This window comes from Dendrobates tinctorius, unplaced genomic scaffold (assembly GCF_039654945.1).
Source record: "Dendrobates tinctorius isolate UK_male_01 unplaced genomic scaffold, ASM3965494v1 ptg000028l, whole genome shotgun sequence".
Lineage (NCBI taxonomy): Eukaryota > Metazoa > Chordata > Amphibia > Anura > Dendrobatidae > Dendrobates > Dendrobates tinctorius.
In genome coordinates this window covers 54,457,147-54,484,958 of record NW_027361696.1, presented here as the reverse complement: position 1 = coordinate 54,484,958, position 27,812 = coordinate 54,457,147, and the positions used below count along the sequence as shown (strand labels likewise).

Genomic DNA, 27,812 nt, shown 5'->3' with positions numbered 1-27,812 from the left:
CGGTAAATGACCAAGTTCACCAAGGGCCCTTTCAGACATAAGTATTTCTGGTAGCAGCACAGGTCGAAAAATGTCCCGCACACATGCACACTGATGAAACACGGACGTGTAATCAGTGTGACACATACCGGCGCCTGGGAATCAGCGATACTATTTGTGCTGTTCCACGGCATCGAGTGCTGAAGTGAAGACAGCTCATATCACTGTCCCCTGCTCACACTGCGATCAGTTGTAGTAGGGGACAATGTTGAGAGTTGTATTCAACTGTTAACAGTGAGAGCAGGCGATGGCTGATGAATACTCCCAATCGCCAGCGCTATAAATAAATAAATTAAAAAAAAGATGACATGGGATTCCCCTGTATTTTGATAACCAGCCAGGCAAAACTGACGGCTGCAGGCTTCAACCCTCAGCTGTCAGCTCCAGCAAGGCTGGTTATCAAGAATAGAGGGGTCCCCAGGGCGTATTTTTTTATTTAAATAAATCATTTTAAAAAATGGCGTGGTGTCTCCCCATTTTTGACAACTAGCCTAACTAAAGCTGACAGCTAGGGACCTGTATTCTCAGGCGGGTAAGGATCTATGAATATTGCCCCCTCCCACCCTCAACCTAAAAAGAGCAGACAGCAGCCGCCCAGAAGTGGCACATCTATTAGATACTCCAATTCTGGTGCTTTGACCACCCTGTGGGCGCTGGCAAGTGGGGTTCATATTTGTGAGGATGATGTCACCTTGTATTGTCCGGTGACATCAAGCCCACAAGTTAGTAATCCTATAGTTATATTAGAAGCAAACACACAGCCAGAATAAAGTCCTTTATTTGAAAGAATGATGCAGAATCCTTTAAAGAATCTAAATTAACCCATACTCACGTCATCGCACAGTCCACAGAAGCCATGGTCTCCTGTAACAGAATTAAAATAATAAACCACAATTATCCTCACCTGTCCTCCGAGAAGATAATAATCCATTTGTCCTGTCATGGGTCTAGCTCTGCTACATCTTGCATTGTTGCATGATGCGACTATAAATATAATAATCTTTATTTTTATATAGCGCTAACATATTCTGCAGCGGTTTACAATTTGCACACATTATCATCACTGTCCCTGATGGGGCTCACATTCTAAAATCCCTATCAGTATGTCTTTGGAATGTGGGAGGAAACCCACGCAAACACAGGGAGAACATAAAAACTCCTTGCAGTTGTGGTCCTTAGTGGGATTCAAACCCAGGACTCCAGCACGGCAAGGTTGCAGTGCTATCCACTGAGCCACCTTGCTGCCCATCCTGCCATCCAGCAAAGACACTGAGCACCATGTACAACTGCTGCTCAGTGTCTCGCGGTGAACTCCTATGACCTGAATGATGTCACTGTGAGCGTGAGACAGTTCTCACGCTTGTGGTGCTGTTAGAAAGGTCCTGGAAGTTCACAGCTAATGAACTCACTGATGTCAGTGCAAGCATGGGGTTCTCCTGTATTTTTATAACCAGCTGCGGGCTGCAACTGACAGCTGCGGACTGCAACCCTCAGCTGTCAGCTTCAGCAAGGCTGGTTATCAAGACTAGAGGGGTCCCCACGCCATATTTTTTAATTATTTAACTAAATTTTTAAAAACAGCGTGTGGTCCACCCCATTTTTGATGGCCAACAGAGCTAAAGAAGACAGCTGGGGGCTGGTATTTACAGTATAACTATAGTATTAGTAAGGTGACATCAACACCACAAATATGAACCCCACTGCCACTAGGCAAGTGGGAAGAGCCAGGCAAAACTAATATATGCATCATTTCTGGGTGGCTGCAGGCTGCTCTTTTTAGGCCAGGGGGGCCAATATCCATGGCCCTTTACCAGCCTGAGAATACCAGCCCCCTGCTGTCAGTTTCAGCTTAGCTGGTTGTCAAAAATGGGGGGGACCCATGCAGTTTTTTAAAATGATTTATTTAAATAATTAAAAAAACAGCGTGGGGACCCCTCTATTCTTGATAACCAGCTTTGCTAACGCTAAGGGATGCAGCTCGCAGCTGTCAGTTTTGCTTGGCTGGTTATCAAAAAATACAGGGGAACCCACATAAAAAAAATTTTTAAATTATTTATTTATAGCACAGTTGATGGGTCAATTGATGCCACTTTTCCTGGGGTCTGCCACTAATTTGAGCTGTTTTGGCAGCTTTTTGGCCCCCCGAAGGCGTTGTCTATGCATTTTGCTTTACCTCCCATTGAAATCAATGTGGTTTGGATATGTTCGTCGAACCGAACCTTGAAAGGTTTGCTCATCTCTACTGCCACAAAATCAGGGCTGTGGAGTCGGTAAGGCAACACCGACTCCTCAATTTCCCTTACACCGACTCCGACTCCACGACTCCGACTCCCACATATATTGCTTATATTTAAGTGAAAAATTTATTGTAGTACAATGTGAACATCAGACATTACATCATTTTTATAATACAATAATCAAGATATTTAGATAGAACATAATATTTATTGGCATACAACTTTAGAATACAAAAAACTGTAATAAATTGTAAACATGTAATACACTATGTAATATTGTTTACATATATATATATATATATATATAGTATGTGTATATATACTGTATAACACTATGTAATAAACTATAAGTGGCAAAAAACAGTTTTCAACAAAAACATACTAAATAACATTTGTGCAGTCTATGAATGTGTTCTAAGAAATAAAATTGCCTCCATCAGATCCTCCTTCATAGATGACCTAACATCTGACCTAATAATTTTAAGGCCAGAGAACAACCTCTCTACACTAACTTGGGTTGGAGGCAAAGCCGTAACCACATGGGCAACATCTCTAACAATTTCCGGGTATAAAGGAATTGCCTCATACACAGTCAGTTTTGATGAACGGTTGAATTTTTCTATTTCTTTGAGAACAAGTGAAACATTTTGCTGAAATATGGTCAATCTGCTTGCTATAGGAGACAGAGTGAAGTCTTTTTCCTTGCGGCAACGCTTTGCCTGCTCCATGTCATACAAATACTTGTCAAAGTCAAACTCCTCATCTGATGAGGATGAAGATATGGCAGCAGTAGCACTGTCAGGACCCGAGTCCTCTTGCACCTGGCAGTCCTCCTGTAGGCCACTCTTCCTAACTGCTACCTCAGTCAGAGCTTCTTTTTCTTTAGTAAGCTGTTGATCATCAAGCAATATACGATGACTTGGGTCCACATAAACAGCTGCCAGAAAAATTTTATTTTCCAATAGCTGTGTCTCTCTCTGTTTCATTGAAGCAGAAATGCCATCTGCGATTAAACAGCAAAATAGCAAGTTCTTCCGCTCCCTCATGAAAATGCCAGGAGTTAAATCCTCAGCTTGTAATTTTTTAGTCACAGTAAATGGGTGATTAAGCAATTCCTTCAATTCAGCCACCTGTGTCCATTGACCTTCATTTAGGGTTACCTGAGGGTTCGCCATATCTATAAGAAACGGTTTTAGTTGATCAATAATTGCCCTTTTCCAGCACGTCTCTTCAAGATAGAATCAATTTTAGGGGTTCTGGCGGCAATAACCAATTTCCTCACTTTTCCAATCAGATTTCCAGCATGTCCCTCTTGCAGACTATCTCTTATTGCCAGCTGCAGCGTGTGCACAACACAGCGCATGTGATGAATAGGAAAGTGTTTTGAAGCAGCTTCAACAAGATCATCTATTTCTACAGTATAATTTTGCTGTTCTTCTGTAGTAATATCTGTTTGTTCCTCAGTTACATGAACAGCACTGTGGCCTTCCATCTCAAACATACTGAATCCTAAATGTTCCTCTAGCTGTTGTTCATTACTCTCATTCATCAGTGTAATTGTACTTATGTTTGAAGGATTGTCCGTTACAATAGCAAGAACCTGTTCTTTTTTGAGTTCGTAATCCTTCAGAACTTTTTCCACCAAGGCCTGGAGAAACTGGCTGCTGTGATGAGCTTTAGTATCTTTTACTGCCAGCGTGTTGGTAACAATTTTTGTTGTCACAAACATATCAAACATCGATGGCAAAATAGTTCACTCTGTGACGTGTGCAGGCATCCATTTTAAGAAACATGAAGCGTCTTTTGAGAGTCTCTTTAAGATCTTCCTTTTGGTTAAGCGCTTCTTCAATCACTAATTTTCTAATACTTTCTCTTTCCAGAGAAACACCAAGTTTGCGGGCCATTTCTCTATTAAGAGCTGTAAAAGCTGGTCGTGCAAATAATGTTAATGGTACACCGTCCTTCACAACAAGCTGTATGAGCTGTCTTTTAGACATATCTGCTGTCATTGTTACAGTAACTTTGTCACTTACAAAATATCTTGTTAATATGTTTGAGACGCTCTTTTCTCCTCCTTTGCCTGGCAGGAAGTGTCAGTCTGTGTGCTACCCAGCTTTCATTCTTTTTGGTACAGATATGATATGGATAGACAGATATGGATAAATGGATAGATAGAGCAGATTTCTAATCTGCTTTTGCTATTGAAAACATTATCTATGAGCTCAAAAACCTTTCAGGTGATGCGGTTTTTTAAAAATCTGATAGGCTTTTGCAGCTGAAAAACGTATCCACAAAAAACGCAGCAAAAATGCTGTGTGTGAATGTAGCCTTAGATCAGGAATAGAACAGTCATTTATAGGACATTTCATAACTTTCCCAAATTCCTATGAAAAAATCGTTTTCAGTGGTTTTTACATACCTTTTTTATTTTGGTGGTAGCTGGATGTTTTTTTCTATTCTGTGCATCAGTGTGAGGCCAATTTGATATTGTAAATGTTTGAAGGAATTGTCCTATAAGCAATTGTCCCACATAAAACTGAACTCCTTTTAGATTTTCTGGGAAAGACCTCAACCAAAAGTGCAACACAGAGACGATAGTAGAGGATCTCCTAAAACAGGGGTGTAAGTGACAGGCATATACGTGGGTTCTAGGTGCTAACATGCCAATCATCTTTTGCCATATACAAGGATCAGGCCATAAACTGACTCCCCAGCAAAGAAAGCCTTGGCTATAATGCTATCAACTACTGGGCTGAATTAGTCCAAAAAGGTGGATTTTGCACTAGATTTTGAAATACAAACTTAATTTAAAAAAGATCCATTAGACCTGATGAGGCTGCTGTATTTACTTTGAAAATCCATGTTAGAATGGATGTATATTCCTGATTTTAAAATAAGTCCAGCCAAAGAGTAATAGAGCTCATGAGTCCAAGTGTGTTCACCCACCCATCCAGTCTAACAACTGCAGCATGTACTGAGCAGTTTGAGTTTCCAACAGCGGTGAGGCGGGACACTGATGAACTCTCAGTCAGGCTGAGTGGCACATATTTAGCAGCAGGGAGGGGGGGCACTGAGTTGCCACCCATAAGGCTGGACGGACAGATCCAGCAGTGCGGAGGAGGAACACTGTGAAGCTGTCAATCAGGTTGGGTCAGTGTAGACTTAGCAGAAGAAGGGATGTAGGCCACTGAGTTGATGCTAATCAGTCTGCATGGGCAGAGGTTCAGCCACAGCAGCAGAGAGGGACTGAGGAGGTGTCAATCAGGGTAGGAGGGAAGAGATTCAGCATCAGCAGGGAGGAGGATCACTGAGGAGCTGTTAATCAGGTTGGGTCAGTGTAGATTTTGCAGAAGAAAGGAGGCATGACACTGAGTTGATGCTAATAAGTCTGAATGGGCAAAAGTTCAGCCGCAGCAGCAGAGAGGAGAGGGACTGAGAATGTGTCAATCAGGCTAGGAGGGTAGAGATTCAGCATCAGCAGGGAGGAAGGACACTGAGGAGCAATCAATCAGGCTGGGTGGATGGAGAATGTTGTTAAGCTTTCGCATAGAACTATACAGCCATTCTGATATGAATTCTCAAAGTAAGTACATCAATATCATCAAGCCTATGATCTATTTGACAGTGCATGCAACTTGTATTATAAAATCTGGCGACCGATCTGCTTTAATATTGAGATGATTTGTGACAAATGGCAAACCCAGCTCTGCTAAAGTAGGTCCTTTTTCTGGAAATCAATAGGCGCATGAGAAATAGCATTTGTGTGTTCAGCCATGTATATGTAACACGTTGCTCGGACCATCTGCGGGGCGACATCACTAAACAATCATTGAAAATAAACCTTAGTGCACAAAGCCCTGCGTGGAGCAGACACGCTGCCGCTATATCTCTGCGATTCTTTCATCACAGAACCTTTCAACCATACACACCACCTGGATCCATCTGTACCGTTCTTATCAGTGCGCTGTCTACAGCGCAAAACTACAGGTCGCATCACGAAACAGACAAGTAGAGGGTGCACTAAGCCGGCACAATCTGTTATCGCATGTACAAAGGGCGCTCATCAACAACAGTATGCCGGGGGCAGACTTCTGCTGCGAACTCCAGCACTGCACTAATATCTCCGTACCTGCGGATGCACATCGGAAAGCCCCCCATACACAATAGATGTCGACAGGTCCCGATCACATATATGCATTTTTTCAGCATTATTCTAAAGGGACCATAAAGGGTCATTGTGGTATTTCCTCAGTAGAAGAAAGACGTGTTGGTGCATCTATCTGTTCTGCTGGAATATGTTTGGTGCAACAACTCCATTCCTGTCTATGAGAGTTTAGTTGCTAGATTTTTATGCTGTTCATAAAGTTAGAACAAAAAAAACCTCCCAGAGGCTCACACAGAGATAGTATGTGACTGTATTTCCTGTGTCTGTGTATTGTATGAGAGAAGCAGTCTGCTTTAGATGCTGCACAGAGACACACAAATGATTTATTCCTGATCTATTAAGCTCACCATATATTATTCCTGTTTGTTCCTGAATGAAGAAGCTCTGTTGTCACAAGCTTGGAGAGTATCCTGATTAATCCGCTGCCGACAGGTTATGGGCCCAGAGTAACATAGCAACAGAAGCACCTAGCAAAAGCAGCCCAGAGCAACAGAGAAGATGTCCACTAGCAGCAATCCTGTCAAGTTCTCAGTGCCAAGCCTCACTAACCAGAACTACCAATTCAAGGTGAAGATGCTGCTCATAAGAGAAGGTTTGTTTAAATATACTTAGGAATAAGTGCCTCATCCATTACCAGATGATTGGCTAGAGAAAGATCAGAAAGCATAAAGCGCGATCTCCCTCAGTGTAGATGATAATCAGATTGTGCGTATATGCAAGTGTGCAACTGCAAAGGAGATGTGGGATGAGTTACAGAAAGTGCATGAAAGATCAAATCTCAGCAATAAGCTTTATCTCATGAGAAAGCTATATCAGTCTAAGCTAAGTGATGGACAGAATATGCAGGACTATATAAGGAGCACCCTAGAGATTATGGAGCGTCTCAGGGGTATTGGAGAAGAAATTAAAGATTTTCATGTTGCTACACTTTTATTAAGTGGTCTTCCAGAAAGTTATGACACACTCACGACTGCACTAGATGCATGGCCAGATGATGAACTGACACTAGACAGAGTATGTCAAAGGCAAATTTGTAGATGAATTCAGGAGAAAAACACAGCATATAAGCAGCAGTAATGAATCCAGAGCAGAAACAGTATTAAAGACACAGGATTTCCCTAAATATAAGAGCAATCTAAGAGAAACTCGTGAATGTTTTGTCTGTAAAAAGCCTGGCCACCTTAAAGCAGACTGCAGAATTTGGAAAGCAAGAATAAGTCAGCTTAAAAAGCAGAACAGTCATTGAAGGGTTAAAACAGCTGTAAAGGAAGATTCTGCATGTGTTGAAGCTGCATTTAATGCCAGTACAAGCCCATCTGCAAAGCATATATGGTGCATAGATTTTGGTGCAAGCAGTCATATGACAAATAGCAAGAATTATTTCACTGACCTTAATGAAAGCAAGTCAGAAAAGGTCATCTTAGCTAATAGTCACTGTATGACTTCAGAAGGAGTAGGAGATTGCTACCTCCACTCTCCAGTTTCCTCAGCACAAAGCAGAAAGATCTCAGTAAAGGATGTTCTCTATGTTCCCAGCCTTGAAAACAATCTTCTGTCAGTAAAGAAGCTCGTGCAAAAGGGCAATGTAGTTACTTTTAAAGATAACAGCTGCATCATCTCAAAGAAGGGTCACACTCTTGCAGAAGGAAAAATCCAAGATGAACTTTATCAGCTAAAATGCAAAGAAAGAGTGTACAGTTCTAGACAAGATCTACATAAGAACTGTATCCATGTATGGCACAGATCTTGGACAGAGACCCAGAAGCAGTAAGGAAGCTAGCTCAATTTGCATATGGTATTGACTAGAGTTGAGCGAAACGGGTCGAAAAAATTCAAAAGTCGCCGACTTTTGGCAAAGTCGGGTTTCATGAAACGAAACCCGACCCTAGGATGAGGTCGGCCACGAGGTCGGCGACTTACGCGCCAAAGTCGCGTTTCAAAAGTTTGTTTTGCGCTCTTTTTCAGCCAATCAGGATCCACGGACACTGTGGGCAACGTGATGACATAGGCACGGGTCACCACCATCTTTCAGAAGGGCATGCAAGTGATTGGCTTGCTTTGGTGGGCGTCACAGGGGGTATAAAAGGGCGTGCACGCCGACCGCCATCTTACTTCTGCCGATCTTAGCATAGGGAGAGGTTGCTGCTGATTCTGTAGGGAGAGCGTTAGGCAGGGAAGAAGACAGAAAAACTGCTTCTGCTGCTAGCGATTTGGCCTGCACAACACACCAGTCACTGTGTGTGCAGTGCAAGGGGAGGCTATATAGTGGTGTATCAGTGGTGTTGGTTGTTGGGCTGCCTTCTAAGGCTTCCTGACAGGCTGGCATTGCTGTTTACCCACTGCTCCGCAAACTGCTTTTTTAAAAGCAATCCAATCTCCCTTATCCTCTAGTCACTTTGGTCACAGCTGCGCCATCGAGCCTGTCACATAGCGCTCAGATATTCATTGGGCCTCAAACTGCTTTTTTAAAAGCAAGCCCAATTTTTTTTTTTTGTCCTGCTGAGAAGAAAAAAAAACTGCTTCTGCTGCTGATAGCAATTTGGCCTGCACAACACACCAGTCACTGTGTGTGCAGTGCAAGGGGAGGCTATATTGTGGTGTATCAGTAGTGTTGGTTGTTGGGCTGCCTTTTAAGGCTTCCTGACAGGCTGGCATTGCTGTTTACCCACTGCTCCGCAAACTGCTTTTTTAAAAGCAATCCAATCTCCCTTATCCTCTAGTCACTTTGGTCACAGCTGTGCCATCGAGCCTGTCACATAGCGCTCAGATATTCATTGGGCCTCACACAATCCAAAAGTGTCCAGTGTCCAAAAGTGTGTGCACAGATTCAAAATCTCACTTATCCTCTAGTCACTTAGGTCACAGCTGTGCCATCGAGCCTGTCTCATAGTGCTCAGATATTCATTGGGCCTCACACAATCCAAAAGTGTCCAGTGTCCAAAAGTGTGTGCACAGATTCAAAATCTCACTTATCCTCTAGTCACTTAGGTCACAGCTGTGCCATCGAGCCTGTCACATAGCGCTCAGATATTCATTGGGCCTCACACAATCCAAAAGTGTCCAGTGTCCAAAAGTGTGTGCACAGATTCAAAATCTCACTTATCCTCTAGTCACTTAGGTCACAGCTGTGCCATCGAGCCTGTCTCATAGTGCTCAGATATTCATTGGGCCTCACACAATCCAAAAGTGTCCAGTGTCCAAAAGTGTGTGCAGAGATTCAAAATCTCCATTAACCTCTAGTCACTTAGGTCACAGCTGTGCCATCGAGCCTGTCACATAGCGCTCAGATATTCATTGGGCCTCACACAATCCAAAAGTGTCCAGTGTCCAAAAGTGTGTGCAGAGATTCAAAATCTCACTTATCCTCTAGTCACTTAGGTCACAGCTGTGCCATCGAGCCTGTCACATAGCGCTCAGATATCAGTGGGCCTCACACAATCCAAAAGTGTCCAGTGTCCAAAAGTGTGTGCAGAGATTCAAAATCTCACTTATCCTCTAGTCACTTAGGTCACAGCTGTGCCATCGAGCCTGTCACATAGCGCTCAGATATCAGTGGGCCTCACACAATCCAAAAGTGTCCAGTGTCCAAAAGTGTGTGCAGAGATTCAAAATCTCACTTATCCTCTAGTCACTTAGGTCACAGCTGTGCCATCGAGCCTGTCACATAGCGCTCAGATATTCATTGGGCCTCACACAATCCAAAAGTGTCCAGTGTCCAAAAGTGTGTGCAGAAATTCAAAATCTCCCCTGTCCTATAGACACCTTGTACCTTGTTTTACATACTATATAGTTTGTTGGATTTTGTCTACATTTCTACCAAAAATGAGGAAGGCTGGTGGAAGAGGCCGTGGAATTGGGCGGGGGTTGGCAGCTGGTAATGATGGTGTTGGTGGTGGATCTGATGGTAGTGGCAAGAGCAAAATAGGACCGAATGCAGGAGGTGTTGAGCCTGCGTCATCGTCTGGCTACATAAGGCCTCGAACGCTTAGTTTTCTAGGAGTTGGCAAACCGCTTTTAAAGCCAGAGCATCAGGAAAAAGTTTTGTCTTACATTGCTGACTCAGCCTCCAGCTCTATCGCCTCCTCTTCTTCAGTTGTAAAAAGTAAAAGCACTGAGTCGTCATTGGAGGCTCATGTTCATGAACCACACCTTTCCTTGTGTCCTTCACCCCAACCAAGATTGAAGGATGACGCAGGCCATACTACTGATTACTCCATGGAGCTGTTTTCACATACCATGCCTGGATTATCAAGTGAAATGGTGAATTACCCAGGCCAAGATGAATCTGACATGGAGTGCACTGATGCACAGCCGCTGATGGATGATTCTGCTGGTACATTCACTCAGAGCACTACATTGTCCTCGCAGTGTACAGAGCCAGATTCTGACCCTGATGAGACTCAGGTGCCCCTTCCCGCACACTATACCACCATACACTGTGACACAGAGGAAGGTGCACATGACATAGAAGAGGAGGTGATGGATGACCCAGTTGTTGACCCAGATTGGCATCCATTGGGGGAAGAGGGTGCTGCTTCCAATAGCTCAGATGAGGAGCATCCACAGCAGACATCGACATCGCAACAGCTGTTATCTGGCAGGCCCGGAGAACTCCAAAGACAGGTTCCAAACATCAAAAGAGTTGCTGGACAGCTTGTCCAGAGGGTCAAAAGATCACAGCGTGCTAGGCCGCAAAATGTCTGCCAAAGTAGGAAGAGTGCAGTGTGGCACTTTTTTGAACAAAATCCTCATGATCAGGCCAAGGTTATCTGTAAGAAGTGCGCAAAGACCTTTAGCCGAGGGAAAAATCGGAAAAATTTGAATACCAGTTGCATGCTTAGACATTTAACCAGCATGCACTTGCAAGCGTGGACACAACACCAAACCGCAAGTGCCACATGTGCAACTGATCACAACGAAGGTAGTCAGCAACGCTACATTGTTTCCCCCACTGTAAGCCCACCGGTTAGCACAGCAGCAAATGTTGAGGTGTCGTTGCAAGGCCACAGCAGTCAGGGAATCCCACTGTTATATCAACGAAAGACTGATTCTAGGCCATCAGAAAGAACACCAACTCCATCACCATCATCAACCCTCTCTCAGTCCGCCCTGTCCACCGCTACTTCCACCATATGCAGCTCTCAAGTCCAGCTCACCCTCCCAGACACTATGAGTAGGTCAAGAAAGTACTCAGTCTCTCATCCGCGTACACTGGGTTTGAACGCCCACATTGCCAAACTAATCTCGTTTGAGATGATGCCCTTTCGGTTGGTGGAAAGCACAGCTTTCCGCGAACTCATGGCCTATGCAGTACCACGCTATGACCTACCCAGTCGCCACTTCTTCTCTCGCAAAGCCATCCCAGCCCTCCACCATCATGTGAAAGACCGCATTGTCCATGCACTCAAGCAGTCAGTGAGCGGAAAGGTGCACCTCACTACTGATGCATGGTCCAGTCGGCATGGCCAGGGCCGTTACGTGTCCATCACTGCGCACTGGGTTAATGTGGTGGATGCAGGGTCCACAGGGGACAGCGGTGGTGGGACAGTGCTGCCTAGTCCACGGTATAGGAAACAGTTGGCTGTAGGCGTTCCACCCTCCTCCTCCTCCTCCAGAAGCGAAAGCTCGTCCACAGAGCGCAGTCGTACGAGCACTCCATCTGCAGCTGCCACTGTTGCACACGATGTGTCCCCCTATCGAGCAGCTAGTGGAAAGCGTCAGCAGGCTGTGTTGCAGATGATGTGTTTGGGCGACAGACATACCGCCGAGGTGCTGGCCGAGTACTTGAAGCGACAAACTGAGTCATGGCTGGGCAGTGTACATCTTGAGGCAGGCAAGGTAGTTAGTGATAACGGCCGTAATTTAGTGGCAGCCATAGCCCTTTCAAAACTCAGCCACATACCTTGCTTGGCTCACACCTTGAACCTGGTGGTGCAGTGCTTCCTCAAAAATTATCCGGAGTTAACAGCCCTGCTCCAGAAGGTGCGAAGACTGTGCGCGCACATCCGCCGGTCGCCTGTACACTCCGTTCGTATGCAGAAGCTGCAGCGATTGCTCCACCTTCCCAACCACCGCCTCATTATCGACATTGCAACAAGGTGGAACTCCACCCTGCACATGGTGGAGCGGCTGTGCGAGCAGAGGCAGGCCATAATGCATTTGTGGGAGGATACACGGCCAGGCACTTTGAGAGCAGACATGGAGTTGACAGGTGTGCAGTGGTCGAAGCTGAAAGACCTCTGTAAAGTCCTTCAGTGTTTTGAGGAATGCACACGGCTGGTAAGCGCAGACGACGCCATCCTAAGCATGAGCATCCCACTTATGCGTCTGCTCATGCAAACTTTGACGCACCTTAAGGAGCAGGCGTCTGCAGCCAATGTTGATGAGGAGGAAGAGGAGGAGGGAATCCTTGATGACATTCAGCCATTGTCTGCTCAGGGACCTCTCCTGGACGAGGTGGAGGAAGAAGGGGAGGAGGAGGATGATGATGGGGATGATTACTTAGGGGAGGAGGATGCATCTCGTGGGGCAAGTGAAAATGTTGGCGTGGCAAGGTCTGGTACAGGGTTTGTGCGTGACTGGAGGGATGTGGATTTGCCAGAAAGTGCTCCTCCAACCAGCACTCGCAGTGCATCATTGACACCGGGAACATTGTCCCACATGTCAGATTATGCCTTGCGGATCCTAAAAAGGGACCCCCGCATTGCCAAAATGATGAACGATGACGACTACTGGTTGGCCAGCATCCTGGATCCACGCTATAAAGGCAAATTACAAAACATCATGCCACAGGAGAACCTTGACCTAATACTGGCTAATAAACAAGCAACTCTGGTAAATCGGTTGCTTGAGGCATTCCCCGCACACAGCAGCGGTGATGGTTCTCACACGAGCCGTACGGGCCGGGGGCAGCTTGGCAGAGGTGTTCGTGGTGCACACAGCAGAAGTGGCGTTGGAGACAGGGGTTTCATGACAATGTTGTGGACTGATTTTTCAAATACCGCTCACACAACTGGTAATACTGCATCGATGGAAAGTGACAGGAGACAGCAGTTGTCAACCATGGTTACAAACTACTTTTCCTCCCATATCGATGTTCTCCCACACAGGTCATTCCCCTTTGACTATTGGGCCGCTAAACTGGACACCTGGCCTGAATTGGCCCAATATGCCTTACAGGAGCTCGCTTGCCCAGCTGCAAGTGTGCTATCGGAAAGAGTCTTCAGTGCAGCTGGATCAATCCTGACAGAAAAAAGGACCCGTCTGTCAACCCAAAATGTGGATGATCTAACCTTCATTAAAATGAACCATGCATGGGTTTCCAAGGATTTTGTCCCACCTTCCCCTGATGACACAAAGGGTGACAGAAAAATGGCTTGCTTTGGTCCACCTCTTCCTGGGACTTGACCTATTTCGCCTTTTGCATCAGCTGAATGTCCAACATCAACATATGCCACTTTCTAAAACTCCCTAACTGTGCTGCCTCCCCCCCCATGGCAGGGGTCACCACCTAGCGCACGACACCGTGCGAGTGCCGTTGCCCTGGACAGGTGGGTAGGCCGACTCTTGGGCGCGGGCACTGGCACAGGGTCCCTCATAGTGCAATCAAGTGTCTTTGACGGTGGTGGTGCACACCCGCCGTCAGACACACCGCTGTACTATGAGGGGCCCATTGCCAGTACCGACGCCCACGAGTGGGCCCCCCTTGCTTGGGCAGGGCCCCAGCATTTGCAATCTTTACCTCTCCCTGCTCCTCCGCTGTGTAATCTGGGCCGTCAAATCCATACTGTGCCTGACACCGTCTGAGCCTGCCTCCTGAGACATATATTTTGAATGTGTACGCTATCCATACATGTTATCCGGGGATACGGTACCCTTTCTAACCTTTGTGCAATCACGTGCAATCCATACTGGGCCTAACACCATCTGAGCCTGCCTCCTGAGACATATATTTTGAATGTGTACGCTATCCATACATGTTATCCGGGGATACGGTACCCTTTCTAACCTTTGTGCAATCACGTGCAATCCATACTGGGCCTAACACCGTCTGAGCCTGCCTCCTGAGACATATATTTTGAATGTGTACGCTATCCATACATGTTATCCGGGGATACGGTACCCTTTCTAACCTTTGTGCAATCACGTGCAATCCATACTGGGCCTAACACCGTCTGAGCCTGCCTCCTGAGACATATATTTTGAATGTGTACGCTATCCATACATGTTATCCGGGGATACGGTACCCTTTCTAACCTTTGTGCAATCCATACTGGGCCTAACACCGTCTGAGCCTGCCTCCTGAGACATATATTTTGAATGTGTACGCTATCCATACATGTTATCTGGGGATACGGTACCCTTTCTAACCTTTGTGCAATCACGTGTAATCCATACTGGGCGTGAGAACGGCTGGCGAGCTGTTAAGCAAGCTACAGCACCTGTGGTTTGCACACGTAAGTTTTTCATTTTTTCAGGAATGACGGTTAGGCCTAATTCCGGAACTGCAGTTGACCTGCACTTACTGGGAAATCATTGTTCGCGGGTAATAATTGTAATCAGTGATCCCCATCACTAACGTTGTTCAGCGGGTTATCTGCACCTGTAAGCGAGAAACGCTGGCCTTTTCAGTGTAGCGCACATGCAGCCACGGACATGTAAGGGCATGACACACCAGTTATTGGCCAATCTCATGTTCCAGAGCCTCACGTGTCCCTCTAGTAAGCCGAACTCGGACCGCGGGGCATGACGGAGTCTCGTTCGTTAACGGAATTAAGCTTGCAATGTGTGCATCTGTTCTGTAGCTGGCATGGTTGAGGTTTCCCAGGTGGAGTCGAATTTAACCGTAGGCTCCACTCCTGGTGGTGCCCTTCTGGACATTCCTTTAAGGTTCAGCTTTGCAACCATACTGCCCACGTAAAACAAACAATTTGCCTTCATGAACGCTGTTTGGAGGGTCATGACTCGTGGGAATAACGCCGCCCAATCAGTTAACCTGCTAGAGAGATCCTTCGTTGCTCCCAAGCATGACATCACACTCCCTAGGAGGAAGGTAATGCCACTGTGGCGACCGTACTCCTGGGGGCGACACAAGTGCACTGATGCCCAGCCACTGCTCGATGAATCTGCTGGTACATTGACCCAGACCACTACATTCCCCTCGCACGCTACACGGCCTGAATCTGACCCTGATGAAACTCAGGTTACCCTTCCCATATACAGTTCCATCTTACACGGTGACAAAGAGGAAGCTGCAGATGAAAGTGCAGGTTCGGCCCACCCGCCATCAGACACACCACCGTACTATCAGGGGCCCTGTGCCAGTGCCGTCGCCAACGAGTGGGCCCCCCCTGCTTGCTCAGGATCACAGCACTTGCAAGGTTGAAATACTGTGCAGTGAGATGGAAGATGGGGACGACGAGGAGTCCAGACTAGTACAGGGATTACATAAAAAACAAATCTGAACTGAGAAAAGTAAGTTAATGTGTATGCACAATGTAAGTGCATATTAACACATGACCATTAACCAGAGAAAACAAAACAAGTACAGGGATTCCCTAGCGAGGAGACTTATTTGATTGTTTTCAATGTTGGGACAGCAATTTTTGGGGAGCACGTTACTCTGGAGAATGATAGATGGGGCCCACCATACACTGGAACATTCCAAAGGTGGACATCAGACACTGGAGCAGCATTTACAGGGCCCATTATACACTAGAGCATTAGAAATGGGGCCCATTATGTTTGGAGCATTATTTGGGCCCATAAGACAGTGGAGCTTCATCCATGGGGACCAACATATACTGTAGCATTATGTGGAGCTCATCATATACTGTTTCAAACATTATATGGGACCAATGATTCTGTATGGAGAAATAGATGGGCCTCGTCATGAGATGTAAAAAGTGAAGTATTTTTCATTGTACTATACCGCTATTTCTCTGCCGTATCGGAGCATGATGAGTTTTGGTATGTGTTAAAGGGGCGCTCTTTCGCCCAGGGCACATGAAAACCTGGAGCCAGCCCCACCCCCCACAACTTTAGCCAAATAACCCCCATTTTTCAGTGCGTAACTTGTATTATGAAGTTAATTAAGGTTGACAAGCTTAAGTAAGAAGAATTGATGCTTTTGGCATTCAAATGGGCACTGTAGGTGTGTTTCCTGTCCTCTCACTGCCGACTTTTATTCCCCATTGACTTACATTGGGTTTCGTGTTTCGGGACGACCCCGACTTTTCCCTATAATCGGAAGATCTTGCTCGACCCGACTTTTGGAAAAGTCGGGTTTCATGAAACGAAACACGGCCCTAAAAAACCAAAAGTCGCTCAACTCTAGTATTGACATCAACCAATGTAGTCAATTGATGAAGTGCACTAGCTGTCTTAAAGGGAAAATGTGCAGAAAATTCTTTCCTAAAATAAGCACCACTAGATCTGCACAGCCACTGGATCTGATACATACAGATGTATGCGGTCCAATGAGTGTTCAAACTCCTAGCAAGAAGAGATATTTTCTCACATTTATTGATGACTACTCCAGATATACAGTCGCCTACCTGCTTCGCAGTAAGGATGAATTTCCGCAGAAACTTGAAGAATATCTTGCTGTTTGCTAATGTTTAACAAATTTGGAAGAATGCCAAAAGCCCTGTGTGCAGATAATGGAACCGAATATACAAGTGGTAAGGTGCAAACCACTTTGAAAAAGGATGGAATCGTGTACCAGACTACCACTCCATACAACCCAGAACAAAATGGCACTGCAGAGAGAAAGAGCCGTACTCTGTGAAAGTGGAAGATGTATGTTGTTTGATGCGAATCTACCTACAACGTATTGTGGAGAAGCCATCATGACAGCTTGCTATCTTCAAAACAGAGTGCCAGGTAAAGCCACAAATAAAACTCCATATGAGCTATGGAACTGCGAGAAGCCTAACCTGAAGCACCTCAGGATATTTGGAAGCAAAACGTTTATGTATGTTCCCAAAGAAAAACGTTCCAAGTGGGAATCACATGCAAAGCAATGAGTCCTGGTGGGCTATAACCAAAAGGGATACAGAATCCTGCACCCATAGACCAACACAGTAACAATCATCAGAGATGTAGTGATTGATGAATACTCTGTATCGTTCAAATTCCATGAAGTTACACCAGTTATTCAACCTAAGAAGCAAGAACAAGAATCTCAACCACAAAACCCAGATGCCAAAAAAGAAAAGTGTGGATAAGCTCTGAAGCCACCAAGGAAGACACAGAAGAACCAAGTCAACCTCCAGTCAGGAGATCAGAAAGGCCAAACAAAGGTATCTCAGCTAGACGCCTTTCTTATATGGTCAGAACACTTCCTGAACCAAACCCACAGTCATCGCAAGAGATGCAAAAACTGCCTGTCCACAAGAAGCAGAAGTGGATAAATGCCGCTAATGAAGAGATGGAGTCCCTCCATGAACTCCAGACATGGGAGCTTACTGAGCTACCACAATGAAAAAGAAATTGGAAAGCTAGGTGAAATTCTTAGGCCTCTTTCACACATCAGGTTTTCGCCGTCAGGCGCGATCCGGCGCTTTTGACAGAAACCGGATCCGGCGAAATGCAATGCCGGATCCGGTTTCCCCCCCATTGACTTGCATTTGCGCCGGATCGCGCCGGATGGCCATGCGTTTCATCCGGTTTTCGCCGGATCCGGCAATGTGTCGCGATCCGGCGTCTGGAAAAAACGGCTACTGTAACGTTTTTTGTCTCCGGCGAAAAAGCCGGACACGCCGGATCCGGCGCGTCCGGCTTTTTCACACAATGAAAGCCTATGAGCGCCGCAATGCGCCTGATCCGGCGAAAGCCGGATCCGGTGGCCGGATCCGTTTTTTTTGGTCTGAGCATGCTCAGTAGCTCTGCCCACAAGACATATATAAAAGCAAGACAGTGGGACCCACAGCCACACCCAACATGCCACCCAAGAAAGCAACCAAGCGCAGCAGGAGAAGGCAGGAGACCACTGCAGCACCATCAGCACCACCACCACCCCAAATGGAGCAGCAAATGGAACATGCTGAGGAGGGGAGGCCAGCAGCAGATGAGAGACGGTAATTATCAAATCCCCCATTCCTCCAAACTAGGGCTATTGAATATCAAGATATTCATTGGCCCTTTGTTTCTCTTTATTCAACAGCCGCCCAATAGATGCAGCAGCAGCAGCAGCAGCAATGGCAGCAGCTGGAACACCACCCACAGGCATGGAGTGTGGCCACCAGGAAGACAGCACATCATCTTCTGGGAGCCCTCCCTCGCATCGTCAGCGTTTGACGGTAAGTTTTTATTTCCAAAATCCATCATCTCTGTAATATATGTCTATTCATTGCCTTTTATTTCAAAACAGGATTCACAAGATGAAGAGGAGCTCCCAGAAGAAGAAGGAAGGGGTGGACAGACACTTGGAGTGGGCTCACAATTGGTAAGTTTTTTGCATCAAACGCAGAAACACAACATCACACTACACACAACACATAGAAAACAATGTTCTGCAGACCACACACAGCAAACAAATGCCTACATCCAAAGACATAACATTTTTTGTTTTCTTCTCTAGTCTTCCCAATCTGGTGCTCGGCCAAGAGGTCCTCGCAGTGCCTCCCAGGGTCGTCGGCGACAGCAACGCGGCGGTCACCAGCGTGCAAGTATAAATATTTTTGCTTTGTTTTTTTGCACTTTTTATTTCATTTCTTTTGTGGAGGCTAATTATGTTATTTTTGTCTTTTTCTTTAACAGCCTTCACAGCGTGCTCCCGACTCTGACGGTGAGGATGGAGGACTCGATGTGGACCACCTCATCGATCTCGTCAGAGAAAGGGAGCCGCTCTGGAATATGGCTGACCGCCGCCACGCTGACCTTATCGTTACCCGACGACTCTGGGAGGAAATCTGTTCGCTCCTTGTGGGCCGCTGGGAGGACCTCGATGTTCGGGCCCAGATTAAAGAGCGTAAGTATATACAGTACCGGTTGCTTGATGTAAACCAGTGTTTCCCGAACTCCAGTCCTCGTGGTCCCCACGGATCATGTGTTCAGGATTTCTATTTACTATGGAAATCCTGAAAACATGACCCCTGGGGACCATGAGGACTGGAGTTTGTGAAACACTGATGTTGTATACTAACCACTCCTTTCTCGTTTCAGGGAACAGAATTGTGAATCGGTGGCGGTCTGTGAGGGATCGTTTCAAGAAGGAGTTCAATAAAGAGATGCGGGCCCCGAGTGGATCTGGAGGACGCAGGAGCAAGTACAAGTACGCACAAGCCCTGTCGTTCCTCCGGGAAACAATGGTCACTAGAAGGTAAATATTACACACCACATGTGAAAAAAAATGTTAGATGTAACTTTTTTTTTTCAGCCAGGGCCATACCATGTCAGTATTTTAATTGTTTTTTTTTCTCTTTATTCCACAGCACGGTGAGCAGCACTCGGGAGCCTGCACGATTGGACCCTTCTGAGGCGATCCCTGAGGAGACCGGCACCGAGGGACACTTCGACCGCCCCGGTACATCTGCACCTTCCCAGCCTTCCCACACATTCGACCCATCTGTCCCATCCACCAGCACAGGAGCATCGTGGCCGCCTACATTACATGAAGCTGCTGGTGAGGAGATCGCTTTCCCTTTACCCCACCCTTCTGTCCCTGCCACCTCTAGTACACCTGCGGGTACTGGGCGGCAGCGGCAGAGGGGTCAGGAAAAGAGTTATGCGCCAGAGTTCTTGCATCTGAATGCATCTTTCCAGAACTGTCTAAAAGTCTTGTCAGAGCAAATCTCCGCAGGCTTTCAGCAGATCAACTCCAGCATTCTGGAGGTGAAGACACTTCTGCAAACCATGCATTCAGAAGCAAGATCTTCGCCAAACCACACCTTTTTCAGGTCTGTTGTGGAGCGCATGGCAACACTATCTCCTACCCAGCAGATGCATGTAATGCATTCGTGCCACGGTGCTCTACAGCAGGTTACCTCCCAACCTCCACCTCCCACCACTGTAGTTCCTCCACCTGCACCCCCTCCAGCCACTTTCCATCCTCCCCCTCCTATTACATCTGCACCCCCTCCAGCCACTTTCCATCCTCCCCCTCCTATTACATACCAGCAACCTCACCAGTACCAGCAACCTTCCCAGTACCAGCAACCTCCCCAGTACCAGACATCTCCCCACTTCCAGCAACCTGCCCCGTACCAAACTCCTTCCCCGTACCAAACTCCTTCCCCGTACCAAACTCCTTCCCCATACAACTTTCCATCAACATCATCTGCTCCTACAGTCCCTGCCCAACCCTCCACTCCACCGCCCACCACCTCTTCTGCCTCCCACATGTCCACCCATTCTGTAGCTTTTTCCACACCATCACCTCTAACTGTTCCTTCCCCACCACGATCCCAGTCCTCTCTCCACACTCCCATTGTCGAAGTGTCCCGCAGCCCCTCCAGCAGTATTTCCACCCCACACTACACCGAGTTATAATGTTTTTTTTGTAATAAAAATGCCCATTTGGTTGGTTTCAAACCTTTATTAAAAAAGTTTTTTTAACTTTAAAAACAGTTTACACAAAAAAAAATATTTTAAATAAAAGTTAAATTATTGTTTACACTGGTTGTCTGTCATTTCTTTCTGCGGCGAAATATGTTTAAAAAAAAGGTTAAATACAGGGTATTTAAAAGGTAAAAAGGTATTCAAAACCAGGTATATAACTGTGGGTAAATTTTAGCTTTTTGCCACAGTTGTGTTCCTGGTTGTGTTTGAAGCAAAGTATTTCACCTGAAAAGTTGTGTTTATTGTTGGTGATTTCCTAACAATGTACACAACTTTTGTTAAAAGGTGAAATACTTTGCATAAAACACAACCAGGTACACACCTGTGGCCTAAAGCTAAAAATAGTAAGACCATGACAAGATAGCCAACTTTGGTTGGCAAAGGTATATACTGTTGGTCCAGAAGGTACACAAGTTTGGTTAGGGCACAAATCTTTCACACTCTGTCATCCTGCCAGTGTACTCTGCCTTGAGGTGACATAAAGTATAGTGCAAAATTGTCCCTCATTACTGAAACCGTCACAGAACTTCTAGTGGTAATATTTCCAATGACAACATCCATCTTCGCCAGTAACTTGCTCTTCTCTCCAACCTGCACTTTCTCCTCTACAACCTGTCAAAGAAGGGCTGTAGGAACATGCTATATATAGTTTTCCAGTAGCCAATCCCGTTCGGAAGGCCACAAGGGTCAATTTTAAAAACCGGATCCGGCGTAATCCGTCGAAAAACGGATAGAAAAACGGATGAACCGGATGAGACGGATCCGGTTTTGTCTGTCAAGAACAAGACGGATCCGGCAGAAAACCGGATCCGGCACATCAGGTTTTACAAAACATTTGCCGGATCCGGCATTCCGGCACGACGCCGGATCGCGCCTGACGCCGAAAACCTGATGTGTGAAAGTAGCCTTAACCAGCGCTTTGAGACTAAGGACCTTGGAAATGTGACATATTATTTCGGAATCCAAATACAGAGAGAGGAATATGGGAGTTTTCCTCTTAACCAAAGTTCTAAAAAGTCCACAATCCTAAACCAGTTTGGAATGTCAGAAGCCAAAGGTGCGTCAACACAAATGGATCCGTCCTACTTAAAGATGGAGGGAGAAGATCTGCTACCCAGCAATGACAGTTACAGACAAGCAGTGGGGGCGCTTCTGTACATAGCAACCACAACTTGTCCGGATATCACAGCCTCAGACGGAATTTTCTGATGACGTGTAAGCAAGCCACGTCGACTTATACTCGAGTATATACGGTACATAAGTATTTTTTTTTATTAGCTTGGAACATGGGTGGAGGTCTGCAATTGTCAGGTTTGGAGGTGCCTATGGTGACCGGCAAAACTGTGCGTCTTGCTGGTGACGCTGAAGATAGGATAGACTGGAGTTCACTGGAGCTGCAAGCAAAAGTCATCTATATATTCTTATATGATATATTAGTCATGGCCTTCAGAGACAGCACATACAGGTGCCAAACACTTGAACAATTGGGGTCCAGCACTTGTGCCACTAAATTCCTTTGCTATTTGATGGCCAGTACAAGAATCTCCTCCCCTGAGGAGCAGTATTGCTTCCAAACCCAAAGGCGAGGACTTGGCCCTGTGGTCCCGGAAAGGACAAGGAAGAGGATCCTCAGTATCAAAATCCAGGTCTTCTTTTAAGCTCCTTTAAAAGGAAATTGTATACCCAAGGCACCTATATATGTCTACTGTGTTACCATACGATAGTTATCATCTATTGATTAGGAAATGAGTTAGGACACATGGTGGGAAGTGGAAGAAAAGGAGGAAGAATATAAGTGAGAAATGTGTGCATCATAGATGGAAGTTATAGAAGTCACAATCATAAGGACAGTACCAGACAGTGAAAGGTGCATTACCAGAATGAGACTTGATGAGATTGACAGATGTTCCCGATGTCTCCCTAGTCCACCCTGACGAAGAGACAATGGGATGAAAATGAAACCCAAAGAGATGAAAAGAGAGAAGAGATGATCACAAGACGAGGAACTCACAGGTCATCGGAAGATTTTCTTGTTGCATTGACCAAGATATCACTGACCTTTTGCACGGTGGTCTTCTTCCTTAGGGCACTTTCCGCCTTCCCACCATTTGCGTTTCAAGATCTCCAAGCGATTATTCTCTTGAAGTTGGAGGATTGCAAGAGTGATCTCGTCCCTGTATGGAGATTCTGGTAAGAGAAGGGGATGAGTTTCTATTTGGCTTTACAAAATTATCAACATTTCTGAACTGGGCATCACTCCTAAAAAATGACTCTTTTTTTGTAAGCACAGCGCCAAACTTGTTCACCAGATGGGTATGGTATTGCAGATGAACCCTACTTCCTAAGATGGAGCTAAGCTGCAATACTAGAAATAGCCCCATGCCAGGGACAGGATTAAACCAGCCATGTTTTTCTTATTCTGTATTCCTTTAAATTACCAAAATCTAAACCAATAGATGACATCTGTCTACACCTGCCCTTCCTGTACATATCATCCAGCCTTGGATGCCCAGTGCCCACCACAGGTGTGAGTCTTTAAGACTCCCCTTCAGTAGTATTCAAGGCAGGTTGGTAATTCTGGAAATTGTCTGGTAGTGTAAGAGTCTCAACCAGATCATGCTTTACCGTTTTACCCTACAATTTGGCACTCTATACCTCCTTATTGCACCCTTACAGTATCCATATAACCCTTATCTATATAAAAACGAGTGTATGTATCAACGATGATGTCATAATAGTTGCTATGGCAACGATGATGTCATAAAGGTTGCCATGGAGAAGATGATGTCATAATGGTTGCCATGGCGACGATGATGTCATAATAGGTTGCAATGATGATGGTTATGTCATAATGGTTGCCATGGTGTTGATGATGTCATAATAGGTTGCCAAGGCAATGATGATGTCAAAATGATTGCCATGGCGAAGATGATGTCATAATGGGTATATGGGCACGGAACTTGGATGGAGGATATGTGTGATAGGACTATGGGCACGGGACTATGGGATAGAGGATATATACGATGGGTATATGGGCATGGGACTATGGGATGGAGGATGTGTGATGGGTATATGGGCACTGGACTATGGGATGGAGGATTATATGTATGATGGGTATATGGGCATAGGACTATGGGATGGTGGATTATATGTATGATGGGTATATGGGGACTGGACTATGGGATGGAGGATATGTATGATGGGTATATGGGCACGGGACTATGGGATGCTGGATATGTGTGATGTTTATATGGGCACGAGACTATGGGATGGAAGATATGTATGATGGGTTTATGGGTACTGGATTATGGGATTGAGGATAATCACGGGACTATGGGATGCCAGATATGTATGATGGGTATATGGGCACGGGACTATGGGATGGAGGATATGTATGATGGGTATATGGGCAAGGGACTATAGAATGGAGGATATGTATGATGGGTATATGGGCACAGGACTATGGGATGGCAGATATGTATGATGGTTATATGGGCACTGGACTATGGGATGGAGTATTATCATTATAATTTGTTATAACTAACCACAGTTAGTTACTATGCCCGGGCAACGCCGTGTTCTTCAGCTAGTAGTGTATACATACAGATGTGTCCATCCTTCCTTTTTCAACTACGACTAGCAAAATTGCAAAAAAGCTGCAGTGCACTTGACAACCACTAGGTGACTACATAAAGCGTAAACATCTCCTAACAGAGTATCTCAAAATCTATTCTATTATTTGTAAACACTGTTTTTCGGTGATTCCTTTGTATCCCCGTTAATACTGCACCCACACACACAAATGATACATCATTTGAAAGGTAAACTTGCCCCCTTCAGCAAGAAAATAGGCAAACCACACATCCACTATTTGATCACAAAATACAGTTTAAACATTAATTTTCATAAACCTGCAGTAAGGAAAAATGACCTGCAGGTAGCACCACAGTACCCCAAAGCACACTACCAACACATTTGTAAACATGCACTGCTTTTTCGCTGATTACTTTGCCCCACACACACACAAATATTACACCATTTGAAAGGTAAACTTGCTCCCTTCAGCAAGAAAACAGCCAAACAAACCACACATTCACAATTTTATCACTAAATACAGTTTAAAGATTCATTTTCATAAACCTGCAGAAAGACACATTGACCTGCAGGTGGCACATCAAGCATTATCAAAATAATTTATTGTATTACCAATCTACTTACAGTATATAAATACCTATCAGCTCATGAAATACATTTACATTTGACCAGCTAACTTTTTTCTGAAATTGCCTGCGCCCCCCATGACCAATGTGCGAAAATTTCGCACAGGCCAAGCTAGTAATTTGTATTTTCAAAGCTGGTCATCTTAAGATAGGTCAGGCTAAGAGGAAAAGTAAGGATGGACACAACTGTAATGTGAGAAGGCACAACTCAAGTTTCATGGAAAGAATGTTTTACAGCACCATGATCCTGAACTTGTACCAAGGTAGAGATGAGTGACACAATCTGCCAAATCCAAGAGATCTACTTGCCCAATGTAAACCATCAGCTCAGTAATTGACACATTGGTGCTCTTCTGACTTGTCCAACCACTTTGGGTCTCAAAGGTCTGGCAGATAGGACCCCCACTGGGAGGTGACATTGGAGCCCATCTCTACAGTAGCTATTAGGGTATATTGCTTATAGGACGACTTGCAAAAAACTCTTGATCATGTGTGTATAAGAACAAAACGGAATTTGGTTCTCATTGAAGAGATCCTGCTGGGACTGGGAGTCATACAAGCAATACTCCATGGGAAAAAAAGATGCAAATTTGCTCTCCTCAAGGAGGATGAAAACTGTCTCTAGTGCCACCTATAGGTACCTACCCATCAAGTCAATGTTCCAAATATAAAAGAGCCATAAAGGGCTTGCTCACTATTGGACAAGATCTTTGGGGAGGTGGGGAGGTGGAGAAAAAAACTATACTCCCTACCTGGGCTGGCGCCTCTCTTCCATGCTCAGAGCTGTCAGTCTCCTGGCATTAACTTTCTGTTAGAGCCGCTCATTGGCTTTGCACTCACTAATGCCCCTGCCGGAGGATAATGCCAGGGGAATGTCGCTAAGCATGTAGTAGCCAATCTGCAAGGTCAACATTATTTTCTTTTTTACCTCTCTATGACCATTAATAAGGAGTTTTCCAATAGTGGACAAACACTTTAAAACATGACTAAGGACATTCACCAAACTATGAACACCCACCTTCCTTCTGGATGATCTAGGGTGGGCTCACAGAGTTTGCTCCATTGGTCGGTACATGAAACCAAAGGGGAAGACAACCTCGAACCAATACATTCTTATGGCCCCATAGGGCAAGTCTTATCAGTGAAAATTCGATGGATCTCAATTTATCAAATGGTAAAAATGCCGGGTACAATTTTTGAAGCCTTTGATGTAACATTAACATTAAGGAGACGTCTCCTGACTCAGGATTGATGTCTTCCTTGCACGAAGGAACTTTCGAATTATTGGCATTCAACACAACGTCCTACCACCTGCTTCTATTATACTTCTGTGCTGCCGGCCTGGTCTATTCTCTACAGTTCCCCGGCTTGTGCGGTCTTAATTACTGTACTTGATGGGGACATTGATGCGCCATCAACCCAGATGGTCGAAAAAAGTTCCCAGTAAGGGTGGCCATCTGCCAGAAAGCAATTAAATTAAACAGTTTGAAAGGAAAGCAACAGTGAAAAAAGAATTAATAAGCAGTATTAGACAATAACAAACCACCCCTAATATTCCTGGAGATAAAGAAGGGGAAAAAAACAGTTTCCAGCTTTTGGCATCTTCACAAGGTTCACGTCGATAGGGCCGAGTTAGTTGCTTTAATTTGGTTGAGAGAAGATTCTCCAATTTTTGGGTCAAGGTGAAGAACTTTATCCTAGACTCAAAAATTCAAGGACTTTATTGAATTTGCTAAAAATTTGGTCTCATTTACATCTGAGTGACAACAATATGGTTGTCTTTAAAGCTACCATGTACGGTTGGTGCAAATCGATTTGGTCCAATGGCCAGAACAGTAATCTCCGGCCACTCGACGGGAGCCGCGAGAACAACCTCTTACCTGACGACATCCGCAGCTTTTCTTTTGACTAGCCGTCATGGCATGATGCCACTGTTGCATTGTGTTGCACATGTAATGATTCACCAGGCCGACAAATCAAAAGAAGAGCCACAGATGTTGTGGGTAAGAGGTGGTTCACAGGAGTGGAATTCAACAGTCAGATTACTGTTGCGGACGATGAACCTGGTTGTTCGAATGCATTCGCACCAACTCTACTCCTATGAGCTTTAATTTATCCATCAACACTGTAGAAGGGATATAAAGCACCATAATTATGGCAGTGCAGTCTGTTTATTTCAATTTCTACATGGCCTATCATAGCCGTCAAGGTCAGTCACAGAAAAGTAGACCCTGGTTGGCATTTCACATTACGGGTATAAAAGAAGAACTACTAGAGGCCCCCCAGATACATCAGATGAAGGTCGGAGAAACACCGATTTCACTGGGCCTGCCTGACCATCATATATATTGGGGCCTATTCTGACTCTCCTGCCACTTGATTTTCCTGGACCCCAATGCATAATCTGTAACAGCTCATCACCGACCATATTGCCCTCTACTCCTCTTTGGTCAGACCTCATCTGGAATACTTTGTCCAGTTTTAGGCACCACATTTTAAAAAGGACATCAACAAACTGGAGCAAGTTCAGAAAAGAGCGACCAGAATGGTGACCGGTCTGCAAACCATGTCCTCTGAGGAACGGTTACA

The 27,812-nt window shown here is 45.3% G+C and overlaps 1 protein-coding gene across 3 annotated transcripts in view; it reads right to left on the bottom strand.

The window, feature by feature from the left end:
* Positions 1-27,812, bottom strand: part of GRIK5 (glutamate ionotropic receptor kainate type subunit 5) — a 446,124-nt gene that overhangs the window by 16,225 nt on the left and 402,087 nt on the right. For all 3 annotated transcript variants that reach the window (XM_073570753.1, XM_073570754.1, XM_073570755.1), the window contains one exon: positions 23,062-23,190. In XM_073570753.1, coding sequence (XP_073426854.1) covers positions 23,062-23,190 — 129 coding nt within the window. The remainder of the gene's footprint in view (positions 1-23,061; positions 23,191-27,812) is intronic.